Raw genomic sequence first — 26818 nt, forward strand, 5'->3', positions numbered from 1 at the left:
AACCTCGTCGACTGTAAGATAAATCTCATTAAGTTCGCTGTCGAAAAAATCAGCTTGAGGCAAATTGTCGTCTGGCGTTTTAAGAACGGAATTTTGTATGAAAAAATTGTTCAGAACGTTAGCTTTTTCCTGGTTTGACTGGTAAATCTTGCCTTCAAAATTAATCGGAGGAATTTCATCAACACCAAGTCCTTTCTTGTCCATAAATGACTTTACCAACTGCCACCACTTTTTAGTATCAAAGGAACCTTGGTCGGAAATGCGTTCGTCTAACTCTATATAAAATTGCTGGACTCTGTCTCGCTTAGCTGCTGTAACACGATTACGCGTCTGACGATAACTCAGCCAATCTTCTAAAGAGTTACTCGTTTTTGCTCTCAGGTGAGTTTGATCTCTCTCGTCGATTAACTTTAAAATTTCTGGGGTAATCCAGAGTGCGTCTTTAGGGCGTACAACAACTTCTTTAACAGGCATGAACTGCTTTGCAACATTCATAAAAGTTCTACTAAAAACATCAATGCTATCATTAAACATTTCATTCGTCACCATACCTGTCCAATCAACTTGTGAAAGAGCGTTACAAAACCCTTCTATATTCAATTTATCGTAATTGAAAATAGTTCGTTTAAAGGAGTTACTTACATTTACAGTACTTTTTAATATCGCCCGTGGTACGCTGTGATCGCTGCAAACTGGTGGCAAAACATCTACGGATTTAATTATTTGTGGCGTTTGTGTAATTATAAGGTCTATGCAGGTACTGCTTGTTTCAGTTATACGTGTCGGAACATTGACAAGTTGACAGAGTTGATATGAATGCAACATATTGAAAAAATTGTGAGAAGGAGAACTTAAAAAATCAACGTTAAAATCACCACAGATCACAAACTTCAACACTTGACTATTTACTTTTCTTAAACTTTCGTCTACTAATTCCCAATATTGAACATTTCCATTTGGTGGACGGTAAAATGAACCTATCAAAATACTTTCTTTATTCAGTTTTATCTCGACCCACACGGCTTCTAGGCCGACGACGTTAAACTCAGGACGGGGTTTATAATACAAATAATTTTTTACATAGATTGCTACTCCGCCATAAGGATGGTCTGGACGGTCAAGTCGAACAGGGGGACTGAAATTTGGAATCAGTAATGAGGAGTTATCATCAGAAGGCGCTAGCCATGTCTCCGAAAGTGTTAAGACATCGTGCCGTTGAACTTCGGGTTGCAATAAATTAATTTTATTCCTAAGGCTTCTGACATTGATGTGTACGACACTGATTTCATGCTCGTGTCCAGGACCTGGGTTCTTTTCTACATCACCTGATAAATACAACTTCGACTGTGCAAACGGGGTTACAGAAGGACTTGACTGCGGGTCATTAAAATCAACGTTATTTGTTTTTGGCAACTTGGTGTTGGTTAATAAAGCCGACCAGTTTTTAAAGCTGAAGGTAACACAACAAAAAACGAACAATGATAACGGAACACGGGCTGGTGATTTAAGGGAAGTTAAAATCACAAATGGTAACACAGAAGATTCACATAAGAAAGCAAGTTTGCGACAGAGAACTACTGCTTTTCCATAGAAACACCCAATTCTGGCCCTGTACATGCTTAAATTAACTGACATATCCAATCAGGATCAGGAACAAGAAAATGGCCAGGGGGAGGGTGTATCTGCGGGCTGGTCTGGGAGGATTTGCGCTACAAAAAGACAGCAGAAAAAACAAAGGTAAAGTTTGTAAAGAGGGTTCAAAAACAAGATTAAGTAAAGAATGTATATACAGAGTTCCCAATGGGTAACGGTTTTCCATTAGAAAACAACGACAACAAAAAAAAAACCCACTTCTGTAGCTCTCAGCTCGTGGTTCAAAAATATACACATGCACAAGTATGCAGACACACACACACACACACACACACACACACACACACACACACACACACACACACACACGACGTGTCAGCACTTGGTGTGTGGCAATGTTCAATAAACGTTTCAATTTCTGGTTGATAACATCTTCGTCTCACTGCAGAGGTAAAAAGTCCTAAATTTTGTTAAGATCGAAACCGTAGAGCGAGACAGAGTTCGTGGTACCGACAGATGTTAAGCGTAGTGCGTACGTACACACACACACACACACACACACACACACACACACACACACACACACACACACACACACACACACACACACGGGTGTCACATTTTACTGCTTGCAGCAGCAAACACACTTCGCTTGGAAAGCTGTGGCTTACAGAAGCCAACTATAGTTATACAAGGCTAAGCAAATTTTTCGAGATCTACCTCGTTGAACACTTTTGTGATTTTTTCGTTCTTTTTTATAAAGATTTCGCCATCGCGGACCCATGTGTCCTGGATACGCCTATCTTGTTTAAAGCGACGTGCTTTAGCTGCCAGTCTGGCCCGCTGCCTCGTCAGGTCGTCGTTCACAAACACCCCCCGTGGTGCTGACCGCGCCGCGGCTTCCGCTGCTGAAACGGGTGGCGAGAATCCCATGGTCGAGGCTGTCTTGTGCTTGAGGTGCCTCCGAACGCCCATCAGCAACCGCTTGTGTCGATAGGAGGTGAACTTGACGATGATCTGACGATCGGCCTGGTCTGGTCTGCCGACGCGGTGGGATCTGTCGATCATATCAGTTGTGATGGTAACGCCAAGCGCAGCTCCTAATTTCTTGGTGATTTCGTCAGTGTTTTCGTTGTCGGCGGCGGGGATGCCACTGATCCTGACGCAGTTGCGCCGGGAATACTGCTCTAGCTCGTCGACACGAGCATGGAGGTCCGCGATCTCTTGGTCCTTGTTGGCCACCGTCTCTTTGAGTTCCTCGATCTGCTGCATCAGGGGGGCCACGACAGCCTCCTTTAGAAGTAGCAGGATTGCAGGATCCGTCAGGGCCTCGCGCAAGCCCTCTTTGACGGAGGTGACAGTGGAACTCGACATGGCCGAGGGTGTCGCGTCTGGCGGAGAGCTGAGGGCGGTGCTGTGCAGGGGCTGTTCTACTTCGATGATAGTTGTGTCATCAAACGCGTCTAAGAAACTGTCCTGTAGATCAAGACACGGCCTTTTTTCTGTGTCGTCGCTGATAGGCGAGACCTCTTCTCTGCCCCTCTTGGCAGTGTCAGACATTTAAGTAAGCAATGTTATAACGGCAAGAAATGAACACAATGAGCAGTCGAGATCAGTCAACCAAATAGTTCAGTCATGTGCCTGTGCCTGTGACTGTAGGCAAGCCGTGACGCGTCATAGATACGGTTCAGTAGTTCAGTGGAGCAGAAGAGCAACACGGTTACACATAGAAAAAGCGAGGTGCACGTGAAATGTGTACAAGCATTTCGTCTGTCACTAGACCGGGTGTCACATCTGGGCAAAAATGACAATACTTGCAAAGAGTGATTTTGACAAACACCAAACTTACTCGCTTGGAAGGTGTTTGCACTGCTCCATTACAACATAGAGTAAAAGTTGACAACCTTACTGAATCCGTGGAACCAAAAAACACATGAGAGTACAGCCTGCATCCACCACAAAAACATTAAAACTCCAATTGATCACATACCAAATATGAACAGCATGGGATGAGACCATCCCTCCAATTGATCACATACCAAATATGAACAGCATGGGTGTTCTCTGTGCACATTGGTATTTTTTACAAGAATTGATTAAAGAATTATAGTTGTAAATGGCACTGCTGCCTTTTTCGGAAATTAATGTATCAATAACTTCCAACTCACCATAGCAAGTAGTCATGGTGTTGAATTCTAATATGTGAGCAAGTGGATGGATGGTTTCATTCTTTTTAAAAGCCTGGCCAGATCTGAGATGGTGACGCGAACTGTTTTCACGTGGCGGAGTGGGGCTTTAAGCTAGCTAGGTGTGGGATAATTGGCAGTGAGAAGGAGTTGTCAAGAGCGCGGTGTGACACCCATGGTGGGTCCCTGAAGGGTGACGTGACATCTTTTGCCACAGGCACAGTCAATACCGCGCTATGCTTGCTCACCCACCCTACTCCTTTATCGAGGGCCTTCGACGTTGACAAGCGCTGTGTAGTAGTACTTACAGTGGTGCTTTGGGGGTTCGTGTGCTGGTGGGTGGGGAGGGGTGCGTGGGGAGGGAGGAGGGTGCATAGTATAGGGTTTGAGGGTGGGGAGGGGTGCTGTGTGTGTGTGTGTGTGTGTGTGTGTGTGTGTGTGTGTGTGTGTGTGTGAACATGCGTCCGTGCGTGCAAATCCTAGACATTATTCGTGTCTCTGTTATGTTGACCCGTGTCAGTAAACGTATTCGGGGTCCTTAAGTTGAAACACGAACCTTGTCGATTATTGCAAATAATTGCCATGATTATAAAGGCTGAGTGATTGCGCGATGCACGCTTCAACATAGTTTGTCCCAAACCCCACCCCATTCTTTGCATTGCTGTGGTGATCCGGTGCAACCTTGCATCTGTCAAAAGTGACGTGAACCTTAAAGGTTAAGTCTTTTCCGTACAAACGGTTCGGCTCACCATTTCAGTTCCTGCCAGGCTTTTTCATGGAATAATTAGGGCCATGCCTCCACTTGGTCAATTACGAATAGATCAGACGCCTGGCTGTTTTCTGTGTGTGTGTGTGTGTGTTTGTGTGTGTGTGTGTGTGTGTGTGTGTGTGTGTGTGTGTGTGTGTGTGTGTGTGTGTGTGTGTGTGTGTGTGCGTGCGTGCGTGCGTGGGCCATGCCTCCACTTGGTCAATTACGAATAGATCAGACGCCTGGCTGTTTTTTCTGTGTGTGTGTGTGTGTGTGTGTGTGTGTGTGTGTGTGTGTGTGTGTGTGTGTGTGTGTGTGTGTGTGTGCGCGCGTGCGTGCGTGCGTCTGTCTGTCTGTCTGTCTGTATGTCTGTCTGTCTGTCTGTCTGTCTGTGTCTGTCTGTATGTCTGTCTGTATGTTTGTCTGTCTGTGTCCTGTCTGTCTGTCTGTCTGTCTGTCTTTGTTTTCAGAATTAATTTAGAAGATTAATTGACTAAGGTGCCACTTACAACATTCCCACTCTGTCCATGAAGTTGTCAGGCTTGCGAGTGTTTTTAAGTTGAGGCCTTGTCTTATTACCCTGTATAACAGTCTGAACAGATCTAGAGGTGGTGAGCATGATCGCTTGAACCAGATGGAATGTGCCTTTAACCCAACAGTGACTGAAGAAGAAGAAGAGGCGGAAAGAAAGAAAGAAAGAAAAAAAAGCAAGAAAGAAAGAAAGGACGAAAGAAAGAAAGGTGCTCTTCACATGACCCGGACGCCAGGATATAATTAGGGGCCTGACCAATTAAAGCAATGCCTTGTATTTCTCTGGTGAACTGATGCAACCTAACATCTGTCAGAAATATAAAGTTAACCTGGCTGTGACTGCAGAAGTTGAAGAAATTGCAAAGAAGGGTGCACTAAATCATTTAGCTGTCATGATATAATTAGGGACTTGACCAATTAAAGTAATACCTTCCATTTCTGTGGTGAACTGGTGCAGCCTTACATCTGTCAAAAATAATTAAACTTCCAGTCATTGAAGGAGACGATAGAGAAAAAGAAAACAATGGAGAAGGGCATTCCTGGTGATTTGGCTGATAATACATAATTAGGGACTTGACAACTTAAAGCAATACCAAAAGTAAACTCTGATGTCAAAGTAGTCGACAGTGCTATATCAACGCCTTCTTTTTATATTTAAGTAGTGTCTCCTGGTTTATACTTCAGTAAGTACACGAGTTCCGCCTTTCATTACATTGGGGAGAATGAACTATTTCAATAAGTATAGCATATGGGGAGGAGAGTGAGTCATTTTACCAGGGTGTTCTCAAACTTAAATACTCGTTAGGCGGTGTTTGAATAAAGAAAATTCGCCTTGGGAATAAGTTATAACTTATAATGAACATTAATGTGTGACCATCCGATCTATCAAACTTTGAAAGTCATTTACGAGGTTTGTTACTGTGTCAGAACATGATAGTTAGTTTATAATACCTAAAACCGAGCGGATATCCGATTATAACAGTCAAAATCATCGAAATGCATAAATCAGGTATTTTTAGGGGCCATGGACGTGAAAACCTTATAACCTAGCGTACGCTACAAATGTCAGAATAGAGTCACAACCCGAAATGCGTTCAGTGGGTCCTCTCATTTTGCCATGGCGTAGACAGAGAAACATTTTAATTTTATCTCGCCCTTCCGATGAACCTGTCCTTATCTACCTTTAGTACTGGTCGGGTGTCGGCACTCAGGATTTCAAATCGTACCTTTTCTGGGTGCTCTGGTGCAGTAGCCTTGGTCAGTGATAGAGAAGCACGTTTCAGGTATGTCGAGCTAGGAGTAGGCTATTTGTGTTGCTCGCATGTGTGGTCGTTTCTGTTGGTCTGTTTCTGCAGAATATAAGAAATCCAAAACAGACTGCTAGTGTTCCACAATCAACAATTAAAAAAATCAAATGGAAAGCTAGTTTATGAAACACTGAATCTAAGATCGATAGATATGGTAAATGTTTGGTTTTGTCAATAATTAAACGTTCCATAAAATAACCGTTATTCTTCTTTGGCACAGGATTATATACCAAAAGGTTAAGGTAGAAAACCAATGCCGGATACATCGGGCTGCAGTTAACAGTCATAGGCTGAGAGAAACATAAACCCCTGCACGATGCTAAGCGGGCAGTGGTACGCTTCTGTAACAAAAAAGCAAGGTCCATCTGGTGAATGGATTTGATGATCGCGGGTCACAATGAGTCTTCATCGACAATCCGAGTGTCTGAGCGACCCCAATTGAATCATTGGCCTGCTCGGGAAAAGGAGCAGACTTTTTGAGAAAGTAATGCGACATGTTAACGCTGATTTTTGCGACAGGGCAGTTTAGTGGGACACGACGCCACGTGTAAGTCTTCTTCTTCTTCTTCTTCTTTTCGATCGCCGATCACACTTGGAGTCCAGATCTTGAGATATAATTAGTGGTCTTCTGCAGCGCAGCCACTGGCCCGTACAGCTTGTTGTGCAGGGACTCCGGCAATGGCCGAGGCGCGGAGCCCGGCGCTGCACCTGCCTGGTGGATCCTCACAGGGCGAGCACCATTACTGTCAATTCTGTCTCCAAGTGTCATAATGGCAGTTGATGCGTAGTGTTGTGGTTTGTTGGAGTGCGCCGTGCGGCCCAACACATACGTCTTCAGCACTCGAGGTTTCTGTCAGGGTTACCTCACCCTTAGCTCATGGCCCAAGGACCTGCCCTGTGAGCACAAGGTTGGTCCATATCAGTCTGGCCTCTACCTTTCGACCTGTCCAGCTTGGGAAGCCCTGCCAGGAGTTTACACTCCCGCTGGCATAGCTCTTAGGGTCACCGAGACACGCAAACCACCACACCACGTTAAGGAATGGACCAAGTGGTGGCCACGTGTAAGTGAATCCTTAGTCTTGTGGGGCACACTTTTTGGAAACTACGAGATTTCTGGCTTGTGATTGCGAGATGCACTTCTGACTTTGCTGCAAAGCAATATTTTTATTTATTTATGTGGGAGATTTATATAGCGCTTGACATTCTCTATGCGCTTTACATATTAATTTATGCCGTGTGAGATGGAATTTGTTACACAATAGATCACGCATTCACATTGGCCAGTAAATCTCAAGCCATTACGGCTAGATTCGCTGTAACTCTGAGGATGTATGTATCGTACAAATGCTTGAAAGTTGCAGCTCAGGCGAAGAAGCCACACGTCAAGAAGCCCTCACAACACATCAAGCTCAGTCAGTACACCTATACCTCCAGACAAAGCCTGTGTGCATCTGACTAAAGGTTTGAGTGGCTTTACCAAAGCGCACGTGAAATCGGAGAAAAGACAAAGATTAGGTTAGCAGACAAAAGCTGCGCGCATCTGACGAACAACTGTAGAGCTCAGAGGGTAGAGCTACCCTCTTCGTGCAGAGCTCGTGACGGGGCTGAGGGGCAGAGGAGAGACGCAGGTGTCTTGTGCCTGGCGCTGACGTCTTTTGTTGCCTACAACAACAATCGGAGCCACTCACTTTGTAGGGGGAAATTTGCCGGGTTGTTTTCCCTCTCGGCCAAACCCGTCGCAAGCACGGCAGCTTGGCAGCTTTTTCTCCCCCTCTGTCCTATCTCCAAGCTAGCTCCATTTGGCCGTCGTTACAACAAAGAGCAAAGAGATCGTGCAACATGTTCTCTCAAGCCTGTGTTCCCTCCCGAGCTCCTTTACCTTATTCCCACCCCCCCCCCCCCCCAGTCCTCTAGTTCCTCTCTTTTCGCATCCCACACTACCTCCGTGTTCTTTTATTGTATTCTACTTAAGTACTTTAATTGTTTCAGTTGATAAAATATGAAAGAGGTAGTCATTTTCGAATCATATATCTCGGGAATGAGCAGAAAACAAGAGAGACCTTATCCTGTGCCTGTGCTCTTTCCCGTCATTTCTTGGGTTGGTTAGATAGAGTATGGTTTCATGTGTGCAAGATCACCATGCTCACTGTCACCAACACATAACTTTAAAAAAAATCCTATTGTTGGTCTGTGTGCAGAATGTGGTATCATCTGCAAGTTCCTGTCTCTCGGGGTCACCGCCTCCATCGCCATCTCCGTCGGCAGCATCGTCGTCGTCATCGCCTGCGTCGTCGCTGTCGTCTGTTGCTGCCGCCGTCAGCTGTGCCGCAAGCGGCCGGACAACAGCTCCACCAGCGTGACGACAACAGCCACCACGGTGGTGTCCAACGGCGCCCCTGCCTCTAGTTACCATGGTGAGATGGATGGTGAGCAGGCGGTCCTTCTTTGGTTGCCTTCTATTTAGTTCTGCTTGTGTTGCTGAAGTCTTGACCGACCTCAGTTTTTCTGGACCACTGTTTTCGTTTACAGTGGTGAACACTGGATTATATTTTGTTGATTTTTGTTTGTGTTTTCCTTCTTTTCTGTTTTAATTTCTGTAGTTTACATTCTATGAAAATAGTGTTTGCAGTTCTCTTAGACTTTTTTGTAAGGGGCTGGGGGTGGAGTGGAGTGAAGGTGTTCAGCAAATTAAAGTTGAGGAAGATAATCAGATGAGCTAAAGGAAGCAAGCCAAGCACACACACTGGGTAATTAAGCCCTATTTAGCATTTGTAATACATAATATATTAACGTGGTTCGCTTGCCGCTTGGATGAGCAGATAGTGATTTTGAGGCCATTGAATGTAATAGTAGAGATACTATTTTTGTCATTCAGGTGATTCACATTCATGAACTTGATATTGCAGTACTTCTCCCTGAAATGCCATATTTGATTTTGTTATCCTTTTTCCATTCTATTTTTTTACTTGTTTCCAGTTCTGTTTTCTTGTCTTTGTCACAGATTGATTTCACTTTTTATCATCCAGTCTGCCTGTGCTGGATTTCTTTTGGTGCTTTGATGTTTTTATTTCAATATACTCGCATCACGAAAAATGTGATGGTCAAATTTGGTAAGCATTGGGACACGCCCAAAGAATCCTATTACCTTATCTCAACAAATGCATGCCATAAATTGATAATTACAACAGCAAATTGATACATGTTTCTTTAATGTTCATGCCTCACTGTTTCTTCCTATGCAGGTTCCCGGGACCTCAGCGCGTTCAGTAAACACGGATTAAAAACCCAGGGCTAGTAAAGCACATTGTAAAAAGTGCAGAATTGAAAATAACAACAGCAAAGTAAATATTTGTGACGTTTTCATAATGTTCATGCCCCACTGTTTCCACCAATGCAGGTTCCCGGGCCCCCAGCGCCTTCAGTAACCATGGCTACACTCACCAGGGATACTATCCCATGCAGCCCGTCTTCCCCGCGCCGCCAACCAACTCCGTGTACTCCTATACCAAGGACCCCTTCGCCCCACAAGGGAGCGCCTACTCTTCCCAGCCCTCCCAGCACCGGTCCTACACGCCCACCTCCAGCAAATCAGGCAAGTCCAACCGCTCCAACAACAGCACATCCGTCACCTACAGCCAGGGCACGGAAAAGGTGTCGCTGCCAATCAACCTATGACGCCACGCCCCCGGCCATGCTCCGCTTGGCCACGCCCCTGAAACTGGCACCACCTTGTGTAGCGCCGCCCCTCCTCCCTGGATGTGCGCTCCTCACCCCCACCCCCACCCCCATCCCCACTCCCATCCCCATCCCCACCAGAGCGCTGAGACTCTTGTTGCTCGTAGTGGCACGCCCAGTAGTTGGGTGTGCACCTCTGCTGCTACTAATCTGCACCCGCAGGGTAGTGAGACTGTCTATACGCGAAGCGCCACGCCCACCTGGGTGTGTGCAGCCAACCCCAACCAAGGGGTGGAGACTGTTGTGACGCGTAGCTCCACGCCCCCTTGGGCCTGTGCCAATCAAAACGAAGATACTGAAACTGTGACGTGGGCGGTGAATCTTTAGCGCCACGCCCCGTAGCTGCACTGTGTTCAACCCTGCAATCCATGTGTTAACATCGCTGTCACTCGTGTTCACGCATTTCAAATTGCTGTATTATATGTCTGCCCTTGCCTGAGACTTTTTCTTTGGCCTTTCTTCTCAGACTCTGCCTGCTAGTGTTCTTGCAGCTGCGTGGGCCAGGGTCCTCCGATGACTGCAGTTTGAAGAACAGTGTAGAATAGTGTAGACTAGTGCACAATTCGCTTGGAATGATGTAGTGACGACTTGGACATGTTAAAGATTAGTTTCAGGTTCCAAAATCAAAATTCAACAATCACATATATATTTTAATACATGTAGCTATGAGTGAGTATTTCTTTAAAGACAAATATCAGAAGACTTAAAAACAATTAAAAAAAAATAGGGCTTGCTTTTCGACTGAGGGGTTAGCTGACATCACAACCGAGCTCACTGACTGAGACATGGTTTGGTTTCACAGGTCGGTCGCAGCAGAACAAGGAGACAGTGCCTCTCAACTCGTAGCCTCACGTACATATCGACACGTGACTCCGCCCTTTAACCAGGCTCCGCCCACAAGGCAAGGGACTAAAGAGTTCAGCATCATCATGTGCGCTGCTTCTGCTTGAAATCCAAGACACATTGACAGAATGGGGTTTCTTTCATGAGGCTATCGTCGGAATGTGTTGTGCTAAACGGCGTTAGATCTGATTTGTTGTGTGAGCGTGTCCAAAAGAGGGCTTGGCTTATTACGAACATCCCAGGAGAATGAGTGGATATCCTGTTGTGGCCTACGAGAAAATGGCGCGTCTGGTCTTCTTTGTAGAAGACACAAAGCACCGAGAGGTACACACGGACAATGGATTTTCTTACTGTGTGTTTTTACAGACTGTCACAGATTATGTACACGAGTCTCCGTTCTTCTTAGGATGTGAACATCTTTTGTTAGTGTACTCCCAAGTTTTAATTAGATACAGAGCTCTATATGTTGACATATTTGGTGACACGTGAGGCTCTACAGGTCGTGCGTCGAAAGCTATGGATTAAAATGTGAAATCAAAATTCTTCAGGAGATGCTGCAGAGGACTTTGCGTGACGCCATCCATGTGTACAGATGAACGCTGTGTTGTGTTGATTCATGTGCTTACAGAACTCCTGTCTCTTCAGAGGCTAGTCTTGTGTACAGATGATCGTTGACTTTCGCTGAGGCATCTTCAAAAGGACCCCCAGCGTGTAGTGTGCATACACGCTGGACTTTAGCTGCCACGTCTACTTACCATAGTTCGTGAGAGAAAAAAAAATCCTGTGGGCAAATTTACCCCACATCCATGCTGACTTTTTTTTTTAATGAAAATAAATGTCTGGATTTCGGGACTCTTCAAGAGCGGCAACTACTCGTGTGCATGACTATGTAGGACTTACCCGCTCACAGACCTTTGAAATATCAACAAAGCATCTCGTTTATTAAAGAACTAGATTGTGTTGAATGTGTCTTGACCTTGACCATGACCATGACCTTGACAAGGTCAGTGGGAAGACAATCAGCAGATTGAGTGATGTCTGTGGTGGTTGTGACAGTGAGGGACAACTAGTGCATTATCATTGACATCGTTATCGCCATCGTCATCCCCAGCATCGGCGGCGTAGATATTATTTACTGCTTTCACACTGTATTTGTTCCGTGTGTAATGAATTGTTGGCTTTTCATTCTTTGCTGTTTGAGTGATTACCATATTCATCTATCATTAATTTGCTTTCATCTCTATCAGCATCGCTTTCAGCATTATTATTACTCTTGCTATTGCTATACTACTTCTTTTGTTGTTGTTGTTGTTGTTGTTGATGGTTTCATTCGTCAAGTCAGCATTTTATACACATGCTTTTCAACCACTTTGATTTTTTTTATCAGAGAATATCGGCAGTTTGTAAACCGAGTTACAGAACCTTGAAGAGAAAGAAATCCGAAACAGAAAGACCAAAAAGAGGTTGTTTCACTCAATTCAAACCAGAGACTTACGACTACTCTTCGGACTGATTTTGAACAGTCTACTGTCTCTGTTCGAACCAACTGCCGAAAACAACAGTTTACCACCTTTCCCTTTGGCATAGACAGTCCTGTGATTACTTTCAGTCTGAACTGCATCATTATTGGTACACTTATTCTATAATTAGTATTCTTACTATCATTATAATGCAATATTGTTTGTATCGTTTTTCTGATGCCGTTCAATGATTTTACTCGGCAACCTGAGTAATAAATGTGTACAGGCCATTGTCATATTTTGCTTATAGGTGCTGATAATATTTATCAGCGCATTTAGCTTTTGAACGTTTTCATTAAGAACATGTCTTGTTTTGCATTTTGAATCGTTTGTACGAGCATATTTAACTCTGCACGTAAAAATATGATTTAGTAAGACTTGATTATAAAAAGGTTCCCGCCGTCAGACTTTCATTGTGAGAACAAGTTTGTCGACTATCCACTGTTCTCTGAACACAAAACAAATACGGAAGATTGTATTGATAATGCAGTACTTACGCGTGTATTATTAGCTTTGTCTCTGTTTTTCTTTTCTTTTATGTTGTGTGTGTGTGTGTGTGTGTGTGTGTGTGTGTGTGTGTGTGTGTGTGTGTGCGTGTGTGCGTGCGTGCGTGTGTGTGTGTGTGCGTGTGCGTTTTTGTGAGTGCGTGCGATCGTGCGTACGTGCGTTATTGTGAAGGTTGCATTAGTTAAATGACATGCATGACCACGCAATTATTTCAAGATGTAGCTCATTGTTTTCATAAGAGTTCGTCTATTTAAAGAATGAAAGCTAGTGTATTTTGCATTAGTCTCTGGTGCTCTTTGGTAATAATTATCGTTAATTTATGTTGCGTGTATGATTCTTGAAGTATCCGGTCGACCTGGATAAACCAGCAGTCGTAAATATACGTTGTTTGCTTGCTTTTAAAGAAAAAGAAAAAGTAACCGGTTAGGTACGTTTAAATCAATATTTCGGCATGTAACTGCCTTCTTCAGGATGGTATGGAAAGAATGGAATGACCATTTGCTTGCGTTTAATTTAAACATCTCTGTACAGATATAGTTATCATTTATGGAAAAAACTCTTTCGTCTCTTACAGGACCTTGGTTGAAAAATAGAATCGACTCTTTCCTAAAACGACCACATCTGAACGCAAACGAGTCCCATATTCAGCAGAAAAAGTTGATCTTTTATTTCACATAAGTTTTCTGACCGAATAGCTGCTGCTTTACCCTAAAATATCCTTAAACTTTTTGTTCAGCCTATCTGACGGAAACTTTCTCTCTGAAGCACTGCTGTTTTAATGAAAATAACGAGATGGCCCTGAACTCAGTTCTTATGCATTCGGTTTACGAATACAAGTTACAAGAGAGATATTTTCGAACATCAGTGTTTTCCTTTCTGCAGCAGAGTGCATTACGTTAATTATCAACGTGGACGAGAGTGAGTTGCTTAAGTGTTGGTGAAAACAGCAATCTTTAGAATATTACTGTTAGAGTAACAGCAATCTTTGAATATTCCCTGCACTGCGATTTGCCATTTCGCTTGTTGGTTGTGAACAATATGTTTTGTCTGCTCTGGTCTTTTTCGTTCCCTTCTGTTCTCTTCCGTTCCGTTCAAGATGTGTTCACAACCATAACGCATCTTTAGCATTTGCGGCCATGTGAATGTTCATGCGTCTGTTCTGTGTTCAAGTTTAAAGTCAGCTTGTGATATGTACAATATTCGCAGTTCATGTATAATTGTTTGTGCTTGCTTGTTATATTATGTATATGTTCATTTGCTTGCCTGACCGCAGGTTGGTATGGATGGAGACTGTTGGGAAGTATGAGGCATTCTCCATTGCTTGGATTTTTGTTTTGTTTTGTAATTATTCGATTTTTTTGTTTTTTTATACCAATGGCAGTAGTACTCTTCGTAAGTCAATGAGTCAATGAAACAGCATCTCCATACTTAAATGGAAAAAGATCGTCGACTTCCGCCCTATTTCTTCATAATAATGCATGTGTTGCAAGAACTCTATGATTCCTCCTAAAAAATTTTCTTCTTTTTTGGTGTGCAACGTATAAAAGTTGCCCAGGTGAACTTTATACGCCATTTTTTTCTCTTTTTTTTCCGCAGACCTTTTGATTAAAGCTATCGTATGCTGTTGCTCAGGCCTGTTTATGTGAAAATTGGTACAATTGTCTGGTGTTCACACACATCCTACACAACTTATGCCACATATATCTTTCTCTCCTAACTTGATAAAATGGAGTACACTTGCAACACAGATCGCCCTCACTTTTCTTTGTTTTATGTTTGGGAAAACGCTTCAAATTTAGAGTGCCCGTTTAATCAATCAATAAATAAAAGATAACAAACATGGTATATGTGTGTATGCTGTTTGTACACAGATTCTTGTCATTTGCATGTGGTGACGTTGACGTTTGGGAGCATATTTGCGTGAACGTCTTATCATACGCATGTGTCTTGGCGCATGCTGTGTGCGAGAACGTCGGAACTGTAGACATAATTATGTGCGTGAACATCTGAACATACGCATGCCTTGACGCATGCTGTAAGTGTCAACGTCTTAACAAAGTCTGAGATGTAGACCTTTTTTTGGTCTAAGCAACATGTTTGGGTCGAATAGAGAATTTCACAAATTTGGATAAGATGAACGAATCTGGTCAACCATGACGTTTTTTCTTGAACTTTCTTGAAATCATGACATTGTTTGCGGACGAATCGACACTTATTTTGATTTAAAGATTTCCTCCATGCAGAGAGATGAGACAGCATGCTATGGTGCTTGTTAGTTAAACCTACGTTTTATGACCTCGTGATCATCTCACTTTTTTTCCCTTTCATGAAACATGCTTTTTAGATCTGACGCCAATATTTTATTTTTGAAGATTTTTAATGTTCTGATTGAGAGACGATGTTTCGGTTAATTAGAATCAGCCTGGTGTCCCATTAAACTAAAAAAAAGAGTGTCGAAAATGTAGAAATGGGCAGTTCAAATCTAGTAAAGTGGAATATCGCCATGTGTCACACTTACATGTACACAAAGAAAGAAAGCGCAGAATTGTTAGGACTCATTTTGGCCTTTAGATCTATTGTTTGACGACCAGAGCAATGCTGCTCTCGGATTCTGGCGAAAGAATAGACTTTTAGAGGCTGTGTGGGTATCACTTTAAACTTCAATTCAAAAGCTGAAGTAGTAATATGCTGACAACAGTGCCGTTTTTGCGAAAATATCAAGTGTTCACGTTCAATTTCCGTGTGTTCGCATTTGTACTTAATTTCACGGGAGTAGTTGTGAACAGTTAGCAGGCCTAGAAGTTGCCCTTTTGGTGAAATGACATCGTATTTTACATGACGTTTTAAAGTACACTATTTTAGTACACTATTTTGGGTTGAGGTTATGAGTGGTATGAAACGTCTTTCATCTCCTTCGCTAAACTAGATTTTTGGTTTGGTTTTTGTTTTACAGAAAATATTAATATAGGCCACTCTATTTCATTTTGTGAGTTCCTTGTTACAAATACATCATTCTTGTGACACTGTTTGATGAAAGTCTTTTCGTACCTATATCTGTATGTTTGTACATTTTGTAAGTACCATACGTGGTGTGAACAAAAAGTGTGTATACATGTACATGGATTTCATGACGTCATTTTGTGGACAATCAGTGATCGTGCTTGGATTGTACTCTATTTATTGTTACGTGTACAAAAAGAACAGCAAAGCTCTGAAGAATTGTGTTGATAAGTGAAATAAACTGGTGTAATTTTTCTACTTGTATTTTTCTTTTGATATGAAAAAGAAGAACATGTTGGAATGGAGTAACATGATAACAAGACAGGGTTAACTAGCACTGTATACATTCTCTCTCTCTCTGTCATTCATTCTCTCTCTCTCTCTCTCTCTCTCTCTCTCTCTCTCTCTCTCTCTCTCTCTCTCTCTCTCTCTCTCTCTCTCTCATTCATTCTCTCTGCCGGTGTCTCTGTTTCTCTTTCTCTCTCTCATTCATTCTCTCTCTGTCTCTCTCTCTCTCTCTCTCTGTCATTCTCTGTCATTCTCTCTGTCTGTCTATCTGTCTGTCTGTCTCTCTCTCTCTCTCTCTCTCTCTGTCTCTCTGTCTCTGTCTCTGTCTCTCTCTCTCTCTCTCTCTCTCTCTCGTCTATGTGTTTGTGGTTGTGTGTGTGTGTGTGTGTGTGTGTGTGTGTGTGTGTGTGTGTGTGTGTGTGTGTGTCCCTGGCGAAAACGCAATCACGCAAGGATGGGAATATACTCAAGTCATGCTAACGCGCCCATTCACATACAACACACACACACACACACACACACACACACACACACACACACACACACACACACACACACACACACACACACACACACACACACACACACACACACACACACACACACACACACACAATGACCGAATTGCATCATAGTTGGTATACATTAACTTCGGTCTGGCAATGCCAGTCCACAAAGTGGCAGGTTTGTAGGGCTCTTTCAAATAAAAATCCAAATTCGGGGATCGACCCAAAATTGAGTTAGCTAATATTTTGTTAATATTATGTCTGTGATATTTTCAAAGTGTGAATAAAATAGAAAAATCAGAAAAAGTATGGCTACTGCTCAATTTAAAACTTCGTTGTTGAGTAAATCTCTGAATTGGGGACTTTTTACAAAGTGCAGAAGAGTCGGACCATTGTTTTGACCTGTACTTTTGCCACTCTGTGTCGCTGCCCTACACGCCACCAGGCGTGAAAGGCAGTAAGTAAGTAAGTAAGTTTGCCACTCTGTGGACTGGTCATGCATAAGATAAAATTAATGTACACTGAATATAAAGTTACTCGGTCAACAAGTGTCCTAGATTTTTTAGCACGTTTGGGGGTTAACATTATAATTGGGTCACTCCGAACGAAGCCAAAGGCTGGAAAGGACCAGTTGCCAAACGATATCGGTCCAAGGGAGGGAAGCTCCTCAGTGCGTTGGAGGAAATGTTCTGGAAAAGTTACTTCCCTCACTTATCCCTCCTCTCTTTCTCACCCCCCCCCCCCCACCCCCCCAAAAATAAAAAAAACTTTACTAAAAAATATACTAAAAATAAAAGTTTAAAAATGAAATAAAATTGAAAATTATCATAAGAATGTCACGCTCTGCACTGTAAATTGTTCGACTTGTGAACACACTTTTTGTACCCAGTTGTAAACACTGTGTAAAATACTATGTAATTCCACAAGCAAAAGTAGCACACATGGTAAGCACTAATAAGTGTTCACAAGTGGAACACTTCAGTTTACAGTGTGATTCAAGACCCATAAACACACAGCCTGAAAAGCAAAGAATATATCATATATTTACCCCAAAAAGTTACGGACGTTCGATAAATCATCTTATTTCAAAAAATTTATTTTCAGAAACATCTTTCAAACTAATGACACATTTTCCAGGACCTTCAGATGAGTTGCACAAGGGAAGCAAATCCTGCAATCATACATATGCAAATCGTTCTGCAAAATTAGTGACGACCAATTTATGGAGGGACAGTACTGTTGCACTCACAAAATATCAGTTGTGAAGAGTTGTGTCCCTTCGAACAACGGATTTGACTCTCTTTACATCAGTCAGTAACTGTTACTAGTTAAGGCAAAAAACAAAAATCACACATTATAATATATAAAATTAAATTGAGCATTACAACCAAGCACTTTGAAATAATTCGAATTTTTTTTTTCGTTAAAAAAGTAATTGCAATTTTCGAAACAGTAACCTTTTACTTTGAATGATTGTCCTTGAAGTGTTTGTTTTACTTGTTCTGTGGGGTAGGTGCAGAGAAATCAAAAACAAATAAAGAATGAACGTGTCACATTAATATTGATTCATATCCATAGCATGTGTCAAAGTTTATTTTGTACTGTTCAAAAAAAATTAAAATTAAAAAATTAAAATCGGAACTTGTTGAGTTTGAACCGCTTTCCTCCGGGTTCACAGTGAGACGTCGTATCCATTACACCAACGAGACAGCTGAAGATATCTAACAATTGAAGAGATATAAAATAGAAGACATCGATGCGATCTCGCAGCGATTGAAATCGTTGGTGACCATGCCAGAAAGATGTGAGTAAGGTATTTGGAGATAGATTGGGTTTTGTAAAGACGTCGTGATTTTAACCTCCCTAAAGAATGGATTGTTGATGCGTAGACAGGTTAGAAGCGATATCACGGGTTTCGTGTGATTCACGAGGAAATAGCCCTGGCTTAACAGAATTGTGTTTACGAGTTTGAACGATATAGCTGGTTTTGAGATTGAGAGAGTCACAGCGTATCAAACTACACTGCCGAACTAAAGTTAAGGGCCAGAAGAAGAATCATCTCTCATAACACAACAAATCAAAGCAACACATTCAACCCTTGAAATGTTTTAATACGACATGTAACCGTTCGAGTCATGTAAACAAAATCACCAACAAAGAAATTTCATTTGCGCAGCAACCGTCGGAAGTACCCCACCCCCCTTTCGAAAAGTGGCAAGAAAGTTCTGTCAGTTTGTTCAAGTTCAGTAACGGGTGTGGCCACCCCGGGCTGCAAGGCATTCACCGATCCGTGAGCGCATTGAGTTTACATGGTTCTGGAGCATCTGTTGAGGGATTGCCGTCCACTCCTGCTGCAGGAATCGGAAGAGCTGGTCCACATCAGCAGGTGGGGGGTGATTCTCCCTCACCCGGCGTCCAATGATGTCCCAGAGGTGTTTTATGGGCGCCAAGTCGGGGGATCGGGCTGGCCAGTTCATCCTCACAATCTGCTGACGCTGCAGAACATCTTGGACCACCCTAGCGCGATGAGGGGTCGCGTTATCGTCTTGGAGCATAGCGCCGGCACCCATGGCTTGCAGTGTAGGGATGATTTGAGGCCTCACGATTTCATCCCTGTACCGCATGCCGGTAAGATTGCCTCTAATACGGTACAGGGGGGTCCTCCCGTGCAGATGGAAGCCAGCCCACACCATAACTGAACCGCCTCCATACCTGTCATGTTCCTGGACACAGGCATCGATGAAACGTTCACCCGGACGTCTCCAAGCGCGTATGCGGGCATCACAGGAAGAGAGAGTGAACCGGGACTCGTCTGTAAAGAGTACCCTGCCCCAGTGCTGTCTGTTCCAACGCCGATGGTTGCGGCAGAACGCCATTCTGGCCCGGCGATGACGTGGTGTGAGGGGCGGACGGACGACAGTTCTCCTTGGGTGCAGGCGCACCTCACGCAGACGACGGCCACGGGTCACAGTCATGCGACTGATGGTGACGTTGGTAGCGGCCCTGAAGTTGTCTATCAACGTCCTGCGGGTGTTGGTTCGGTTACGTAGAGCCAAGAGCTGGAGGTAGCGATCGTCTCTTCGATCTGTACATCTTGGGCGCCCAGACCGAGGTCGCTCAACAGCACTTCCGGTAGTCTGGAAGCGTTGGTGGAGCCGCTGAATAACAGAGTGGCTCACTCCTAGCCGTCTGGAAACTTCTCTGCCAGACACGCCGTCCTGCAGCCATCCCAGCGCCCGTCCTCGATCCAATGTTGTCAGTTTCGTTCTTGGAGGCATGCTTACTCACAGCTCTGGTGCGCGCCCCTAAATACCCATTCCTGTGCAACTTTCGTTGAGGAGTTTTCAGTATAGCCATGGTTTGCTCGTGCACCATGCCAAACACCGACTGCAATACTGCTTCTTCAGCTAAAGTCGAGCAAATTTTATAGGAAATTATCGTGTTTTGACAACCTTTTCACTGCCCCTAAAAACGGTGTTGCTGAACTGCAATGCGTGCAAAACAAGGTCAGGCACGTGCAGCAGTGAGACAGGCTTCTGGAAAACCCAAGTTGGCCATTTTTTCGTCATGCAGTGTTGGCATAAAAAATAACAACGGAAAGCTGCGCAAATCAGAGGCCGGCCCTTAACTTTAGTTCGGCAGTGAAACCAAGGAGGTTGGTTTGCGCTTGTCGTCTTGTTCTGGGAACAAGAACTCATTCTTGAGACGGGTCTCTTAAGGTAAATGAGTTATTATGTTGTATAATATTGAAGCTTGAATACATAGCTGGAATGTAAATGTTAGTGTATGCAAAGTGCTCTAAATTCTAGTGTGAAGTTTTTTAGAGGATTCTCGTTGAGATTGTATTACGTTTTTGTTGGGTAATTTCTTGAACATAAATGTTGTTACACATTTATGTTATGTTAAGATGTTGATGCTATGTATGGTAGTGTCATTAATGGATTAAGTGATCCATGGGTTAAGTATAGCTTGGATATTGATTGTGGACGGAATGACATACATGGAATGATGTCAGAAGTACGTGTGTAATGTTTAGTTGTGAATGGAGAATGGAGAATGAGAGTGTGATCATTATTATGTTTGGATTACGTTAGGTATTTAGTAAATATGTCCAAGAGGGAGAGAAAGGGAAGAATGAACGAGAGAGATGATACACGATTGTTTAGAAAGAAGAGATGGTTTAAAGAGAATGTTATATTAGGACTTGGGTAAGGTTAATTCTGTAGGGGTTTCCATGACGGTGTCCGGGGGTTGGAACCCACACTGGAGAATTCGTGACGGTGTCAGGACAAGAAGTCACATCGGCGAAGGTGGATGGACGGTGGAGTCCCCATCAACACTGGACGTTGAGACGTACCGGTACTTTTCGCTAAGGGCGAAGTAGTGTTTCTCGGGGAGGAACGTGAGATATGGATAACAGTATTGACATGGAGGTACAAGAGTGTGTAAAGGACGGCATGAAGTGAGAACTACGAACTCGTGAGTGTCTGTCAACATCCTCTCTTGTGGAATAACCTAATATTTAGATAGTATGGTTAAGAAAGATTGTTATACTATGTACTCACATGTATTGAGTGATTGCAATATCACTGAGTGAACTGTGCGTTCGTGAGTGGTGATTGGTATTGCTGTATTGATGTGAAGAATTGTATTGTTATTTGTGAGGAAATAATAAGTCTGTATCCTCCCAGATTCTGTGTGTGAAGTGTGTAGTGCGAAGAGTGAAAGAGTCAGTTTTAACTAGATAGGGCAGAGCACGTAGTAATAGAAAATAACTTCTTTATTCGCATATTCCACTTGATGACAGACCAGTATCTGCTATTTGTATTAAAATGACTGTGTTTAAAACGTAACGATGACCTGACTACGCTTGACATGAACACACGCGCAACACCTGGGAAGCATTTATTGATAAATGGCCGTCTACAAGGCTAGCGTTGACAAAATGTTACAGTGTTGTGATGACTGCGCAGGTTTAATTTGCCCTTAATCCCTATCGCGGCATGCAGCGCCGCTGACTCTGCCCAGGTGTAATTTGCCCCTTATATGCAAATCTCACAGCAGCTGAATTACGCATAACTAAGGAATTATGATATTACGTTCACTATCACCTACGTTGTAACCTCGTAAAGAAATCATTAGCACAGACGAACTGTCAAAATTCACAAATAAAGGTGACTGACTGGAGAAACATTATTGATCAAAAGTATTCCGTTCATCGGCACACGCGGCGGCTAGCTTGCTTGAAAGACTTTCTGAACAATGCCCAAATCTCGTCAGATTGTAACACCTGTGCGTAATTGACTTGCAGGGTCCATAGTTTATATTTTGTTTATTTATTTCCTGGATTTCATTTGGCGACAGACCCACGAGCAGCTCCACCTTTGAAGAATCAGAACTCTGTGTGTGTGTGTGTGTGTGTGTGTGTGTGTGTGTGTGTGTGTGTGTGTGTGTGTGTGTGCGTGTGTGTGTGTGTATATGAGTGTATGTGCGTGCGTACGTCAGTATGTGTGTGTGTGTGTGTGTTTGTGTGTGTGTGTGTGTGACGGTGTGTGTGTGTGTGTGTGTGTGTGCGCGTGCGTGCGTGCGTTCGTACGTGCGTGTGTATGTGCGTGCGTGTGTGAGTATATATCCCATGACCTCCCTTCTTTGTCTCTGTAAATGTACTCTAGGTTTATTTCTTGTAGGCTATTTCCATTGTTCTCTTGTTACATCTATGATGTAACTATTGCACTCTTGTAACACATAAAATAGAGAATAACAAGAAATTCCTCCGATAGGAAAAACACCCCCGTTGGTCAAAGGGAAATAACCATTCTCACTGCTCAGGATTGAGCAATTTAGAGCTTATCTCTAAGCCCTTTTGAACTGTTATGGCTTCTCAAAGGAAGGCCAGTTCATACAAATACACAAAAGCCGCCAGACCACATCACAAACAGAACTGAACAATCCACAGGTGTTGCCCACATAGAGAGAGACACACACACACACACACACACACACACACACACACACACACACACACAAACACAGAGAAGCCGTATATATAGAGAGATAGATGACAGTGTATTTTTCGCGTGTATTGATTCGACCTTTGCACTTTTACAGTGAGGATAATTTACGGGTCCAATTTACGTTCTGGACACTGCGGTGACCTTCTAAAAATAGTAACAGAACGCCGGGAATATCCGAAGATGCCCTTCATACCGTAGTGCACCATACGAAGGAAGGGAGGTAAACGCTGAAAACATGGAGAAGATAAGGAAGAGTTATGCCGTAGTTGATCCCCCCAAAAAACCAAAATCCACCAATAACTCCCTGACCGTGTGTTTGACTGGTCCCAATTTTTGTAAGGACCGTCTCAGGAATGTATAGAACCTGTTCACCAAGTTTGGTGACGATCGGTCCGTTCATTCTTGAGATCTACTTGCGAACACAAACAAACACACAAACAAACAAACAAACACATCCAGTGAAACCTATACACACCCCTATACCGGGGGTGTAAATATAGGTGCACGAAATAATCATAACTGGCTCTACTTTCTGTCGTCCTTGACATTCCAAAATGCACATGTACCTATATAGACCGGATGTGCAAGGGGTAACCACGCTTTTGAGAACTTGCGCGAGAGTCGTTCAGTGTTATGAGCTGAGTTTTAGTCTCGACTTGCCGAGACTATCATCGTAGCGTCATAGATTTCATTCCCAGACCCGGAGGTCTGGGTTATACGGAGGCATTCCGGAACTAATTTTCGGCAAACTTAGTTGTTTGCAGCAATGTATTTCAATTTTTTTTCCATTTTTTCTTGAAACTGTTACAGCATGATGCAAAATTACACTATATATAATAGGTTATATGATAAAAATAAAAACTATCTCAGATCTCACACGCTAAAAATATGACAAAAAAACAGTTCTAGAGCGACATCAATCGCAAACCATCCAGCTTCCGGTGGTGCACTTGAAAGCATTGAAGGTGTAAGGGAAGTAACTCGCTTCAACGCCATGCGATAGGGCACACAACGGTTCTTTCCCTTGGCCTATTAGCTCAGTTGGTTAGAGCATACATATCTCTGGTTAGAGCACCGTGCTGATAACGCGGAGGTCGTGGGTTCGACCCCCATGTGGGCCACGCAATATGTTTGATCGCAACGCAGTCTTTCCGAGATAAGTTTTAGGTGTTCTTACTACATGAACAAACTATATTTTACTGTTTCTCAAACCCACTGTCTTTAAAGGCATATGTACGCGCTCCCGTGTTTACAAAGTGTAGTTTGCCCATAATCGATGTCAAACGCACCATAAGACCATATAATGACGATATGTCACCATGCGCGGACCATAATACATGCATTACAGCTTGTTCTAGCCTCTGAAAAAGTGAGAATGTCAACAAAGCCGCGGTGTTAGCTCCCTTGCATCAACGTTACATGTGTTGCCAAATCTATAAATAGGACGATCCAGATCAAAATGAAAATTAACATATCTCAACATTGAAGGGGTCCTAGACCACAATATTTTGCAGGGAACTTAATTTAGCATGTCTCCAGCTGTTGGTAAAGCAATTAGCGTGTATAGTCATCGAGTACATATGCCTTTAACATTTGTTTACAGTTTCACTTGCCAATAACTTGCTGCTGATGATATCTGAATCATGTTGCTGATGATATCTGAATCATGTTCAATTAACATTAACAATGTATAATTATGCCAATTATGTTTTTCACTAATGCACCAAAACTCCATTTTCTAGACTTCTTTTTACAATCCAAGCAGTTGCTATTTTCCTAACTCAAACATTTCTCAATCAATCCAAACTATTTTTAAGCTGTGTAACATAACACATTTTCTTTCCCATTTTTTATTTTTCTATCTCGTCATTTGTTGTTGACAAATAAATATAATTATTTCATAACTCAAACATTTCTTGGTCAATCCAAACTATTTTTAAGCTGTGAGTGTGACATAAAACAATGTACATATCGTCGTTGCCATGGCAAAATTGCACTAATGTCAAGTGAAATGTTGTTTACCTTTACTGTACCAATTGACACTAACGCAATTTTCCCATGTTGACGACAATATTTTATTTAAAATTGATTTCAGGATTTTGTTAACATAACACATTTTCTTTCACATTTTTAATTTTTCTATCTCGTCATTTGTTGTTGACAAATAAATATAATTATCCCCGAGTACGCTAGTACTTGGGCTCAGCAGACTTTAATTGTGTGTCTGTCTGTCTGTCTGTCTCGACTTAACAGCTTATTGCTGGGAAACTACTGGGCGCAGTTCGTTCAAAAGTTGATACACTAACTTGATAATAGGTCCGATTGATCGTATTAAAACTTCATAATGTTACCTGGGACCTAAATGCGAAATAAACCACAAAAAAACGACTTGGCGGTGGGAGGAATTCGCGGAGCAACAGCCAGCCAATAGAACTGATAGAACAGCCAGCCAGCGCCCTTAAAGGCACAGTAAGCCTCCCGTAAACCATCACAGAGCTCCCCGAGCGTCTACATACAGTACAAGCATACTTCCATTTGAACGCTCACCGAACGGGAACATCCTGGCTGCTTTCTGTCGAGCGTGAGAAATGTTCAAAGAATTTATTTTCGTGGACTTAGCCTATAACAACAATGGCGCCTCGTTTTGGTGCTGGACGGCTGTTATGAATATTCAACTTACCGGAAATCACGCCCGGACAGTAAGCCTCCCGTAAACCATCACAGATACTGTCAGGCTTTTACACACAGTACAAACACCCTTCCATTTGAACGCTCACCAAACGGGAACATCCTAGGTGCCTTACGTAAAGAGCGAGCAATTTTTAAAGAATTAATTTTGCAGATTGTCAAAAATGAGTTACTTCCCTTCGGGTCTCATTCAGAAAAGCCCGGAAGCAGGGTCACGCAAGGGTCGTAGCAGACGACAGTTTATCAACTGGTACATATCGCCGTTCCTCTCAACAGTCAAAAGCCATCGCAAGAGTTCTTGTGAACCACAGCCGTTTGTTTCGTGCATAAAAACGTGCTATTGTAGATAACCTCACATCGAGTGCATTCAAATGACTAACTGACGACTACATTGTGAAAAAGGGAAACTGGATCACACGGATTCACGATGGCCCAGGGGTAAGATAAACCACGCAAAAATAAATTCTTTGAAAATTGTTCGCTCTTTACGGAGGGCACCTAGAATGTTCTCAATCGGTGAGTGTTTAAATGAAAGGGTGTTTGTACTGTGTGTAAAAGCCTGACCGTATCTGTGATGGTTTACGGGAGGCTTACTGTGCCTTTAATAGCCTTAATTTCACTGACAGAATCGTCAGAGTTGGTGGCTTGGTGGTAGCACGTCCGCCTCTGGCCAAAGTGATCCGGGTTCGATTCCCGGCATGGGCGGTCTGTGTTTTTTTGTTAAATTCTTGTTTACTATTGTTTATTATGAACGTTTTAATGTTTTATTTTACTCTAATAATTTTTTTTATTGTGTAAAATAAATAAATAATTTTTTTTTTTTTTTTTAAATCCACGAGCACAAGACAAAAACTTTCATACTGGGGGAGCGAGCCAGTCTGAAGAGTACTCGGGTCCAGCGAGAGCGTTTTTTATTTTCATTACTCAAACATTTCTCGATCAAACCAAACTATTTTTAAGCTGTGGGTGTGACATAAAACAATCTACATATCGTCGTCGGCATGAAAAAATTGCGCTAATGTCCAATGAAACGTTTAGTTTTACTGTACCAATTGACACTCGCGCAATTTTTCCATGTTGACGGCAATATCTTACTTAAATTTAATTTCAGGATTTTGTTAACATAAACATTTTCTTTCCCGTTTTGAATTTTCTATCTCCTGATTTGTTGTTGACAAATAAATGTAATTACAATACTACCATCATTGCACTTGCCAATATCTTGTTACTGGTGCTATTATCACAATGGTGTTCAATTAACGATGTTACATTTGTTTAACAATCAATATTACATTTATTGTTTAAATGTACTTTCTTTCACATTTTGTAGTTTTCTATCCCTGAGTCCGAGT

At 42.7% G+C, this 26818-nt stretch overlaps 1 protein-coding gene and 1 non-coding gene across 2 annotated transcripts in view; both read left to right on the forward strand.

Annotated features, from left to right (window-relative positions):
- LOC138968237 (uncharacterized) overlaps positions 1-10132 on the forward strand; it is a 221961-nt gene extending 211829 nt beyond the window's left edge. Inside the window, exons 6-7 of the mRNA XM_070340792.1 lie at positions 8564-8791; positions 9763-10132. Coding sequence (XP_070196893.1) covers positions 8564-8791; positions 9763-10040 — 506 coding nt within the window. The 3' untranslated portion in view covers positions 10041-10132. The remainder of the gene's footprint in view (positions 1-8563; positions 8792-9762) is intronic.
- Positions 10133-23804: 13672 nt separating this feature from the next.
- On the forward strand, positions 23805-23899 carry Trnai-gau (transfer RNA isoleucine (anticodon GAU)). Its single transcript has one exon. It is a non-coding gene; the product is annotated as a tRNA-Ile (tRNA).
- The last annotated feature ends 2919 nt before the right edge of the window (positions 23900-26818 follow it).

The sequence above is a fragment of the Littorina saxatilis genome, linkage group LG1, assembly GCF_037325665.1.
Source record: "Littorina saxatilis isolate snail1 linkage group LG1, US_GU_Lsax_2.0, whole genome shotgun sequence".
Taxonomy (NCBI): Eukaryota; Metazoa; Mollusca; class Gastropoda; order Littorinimorpha; family Littorinidae; genus Littorina; species Littorina saxatilis.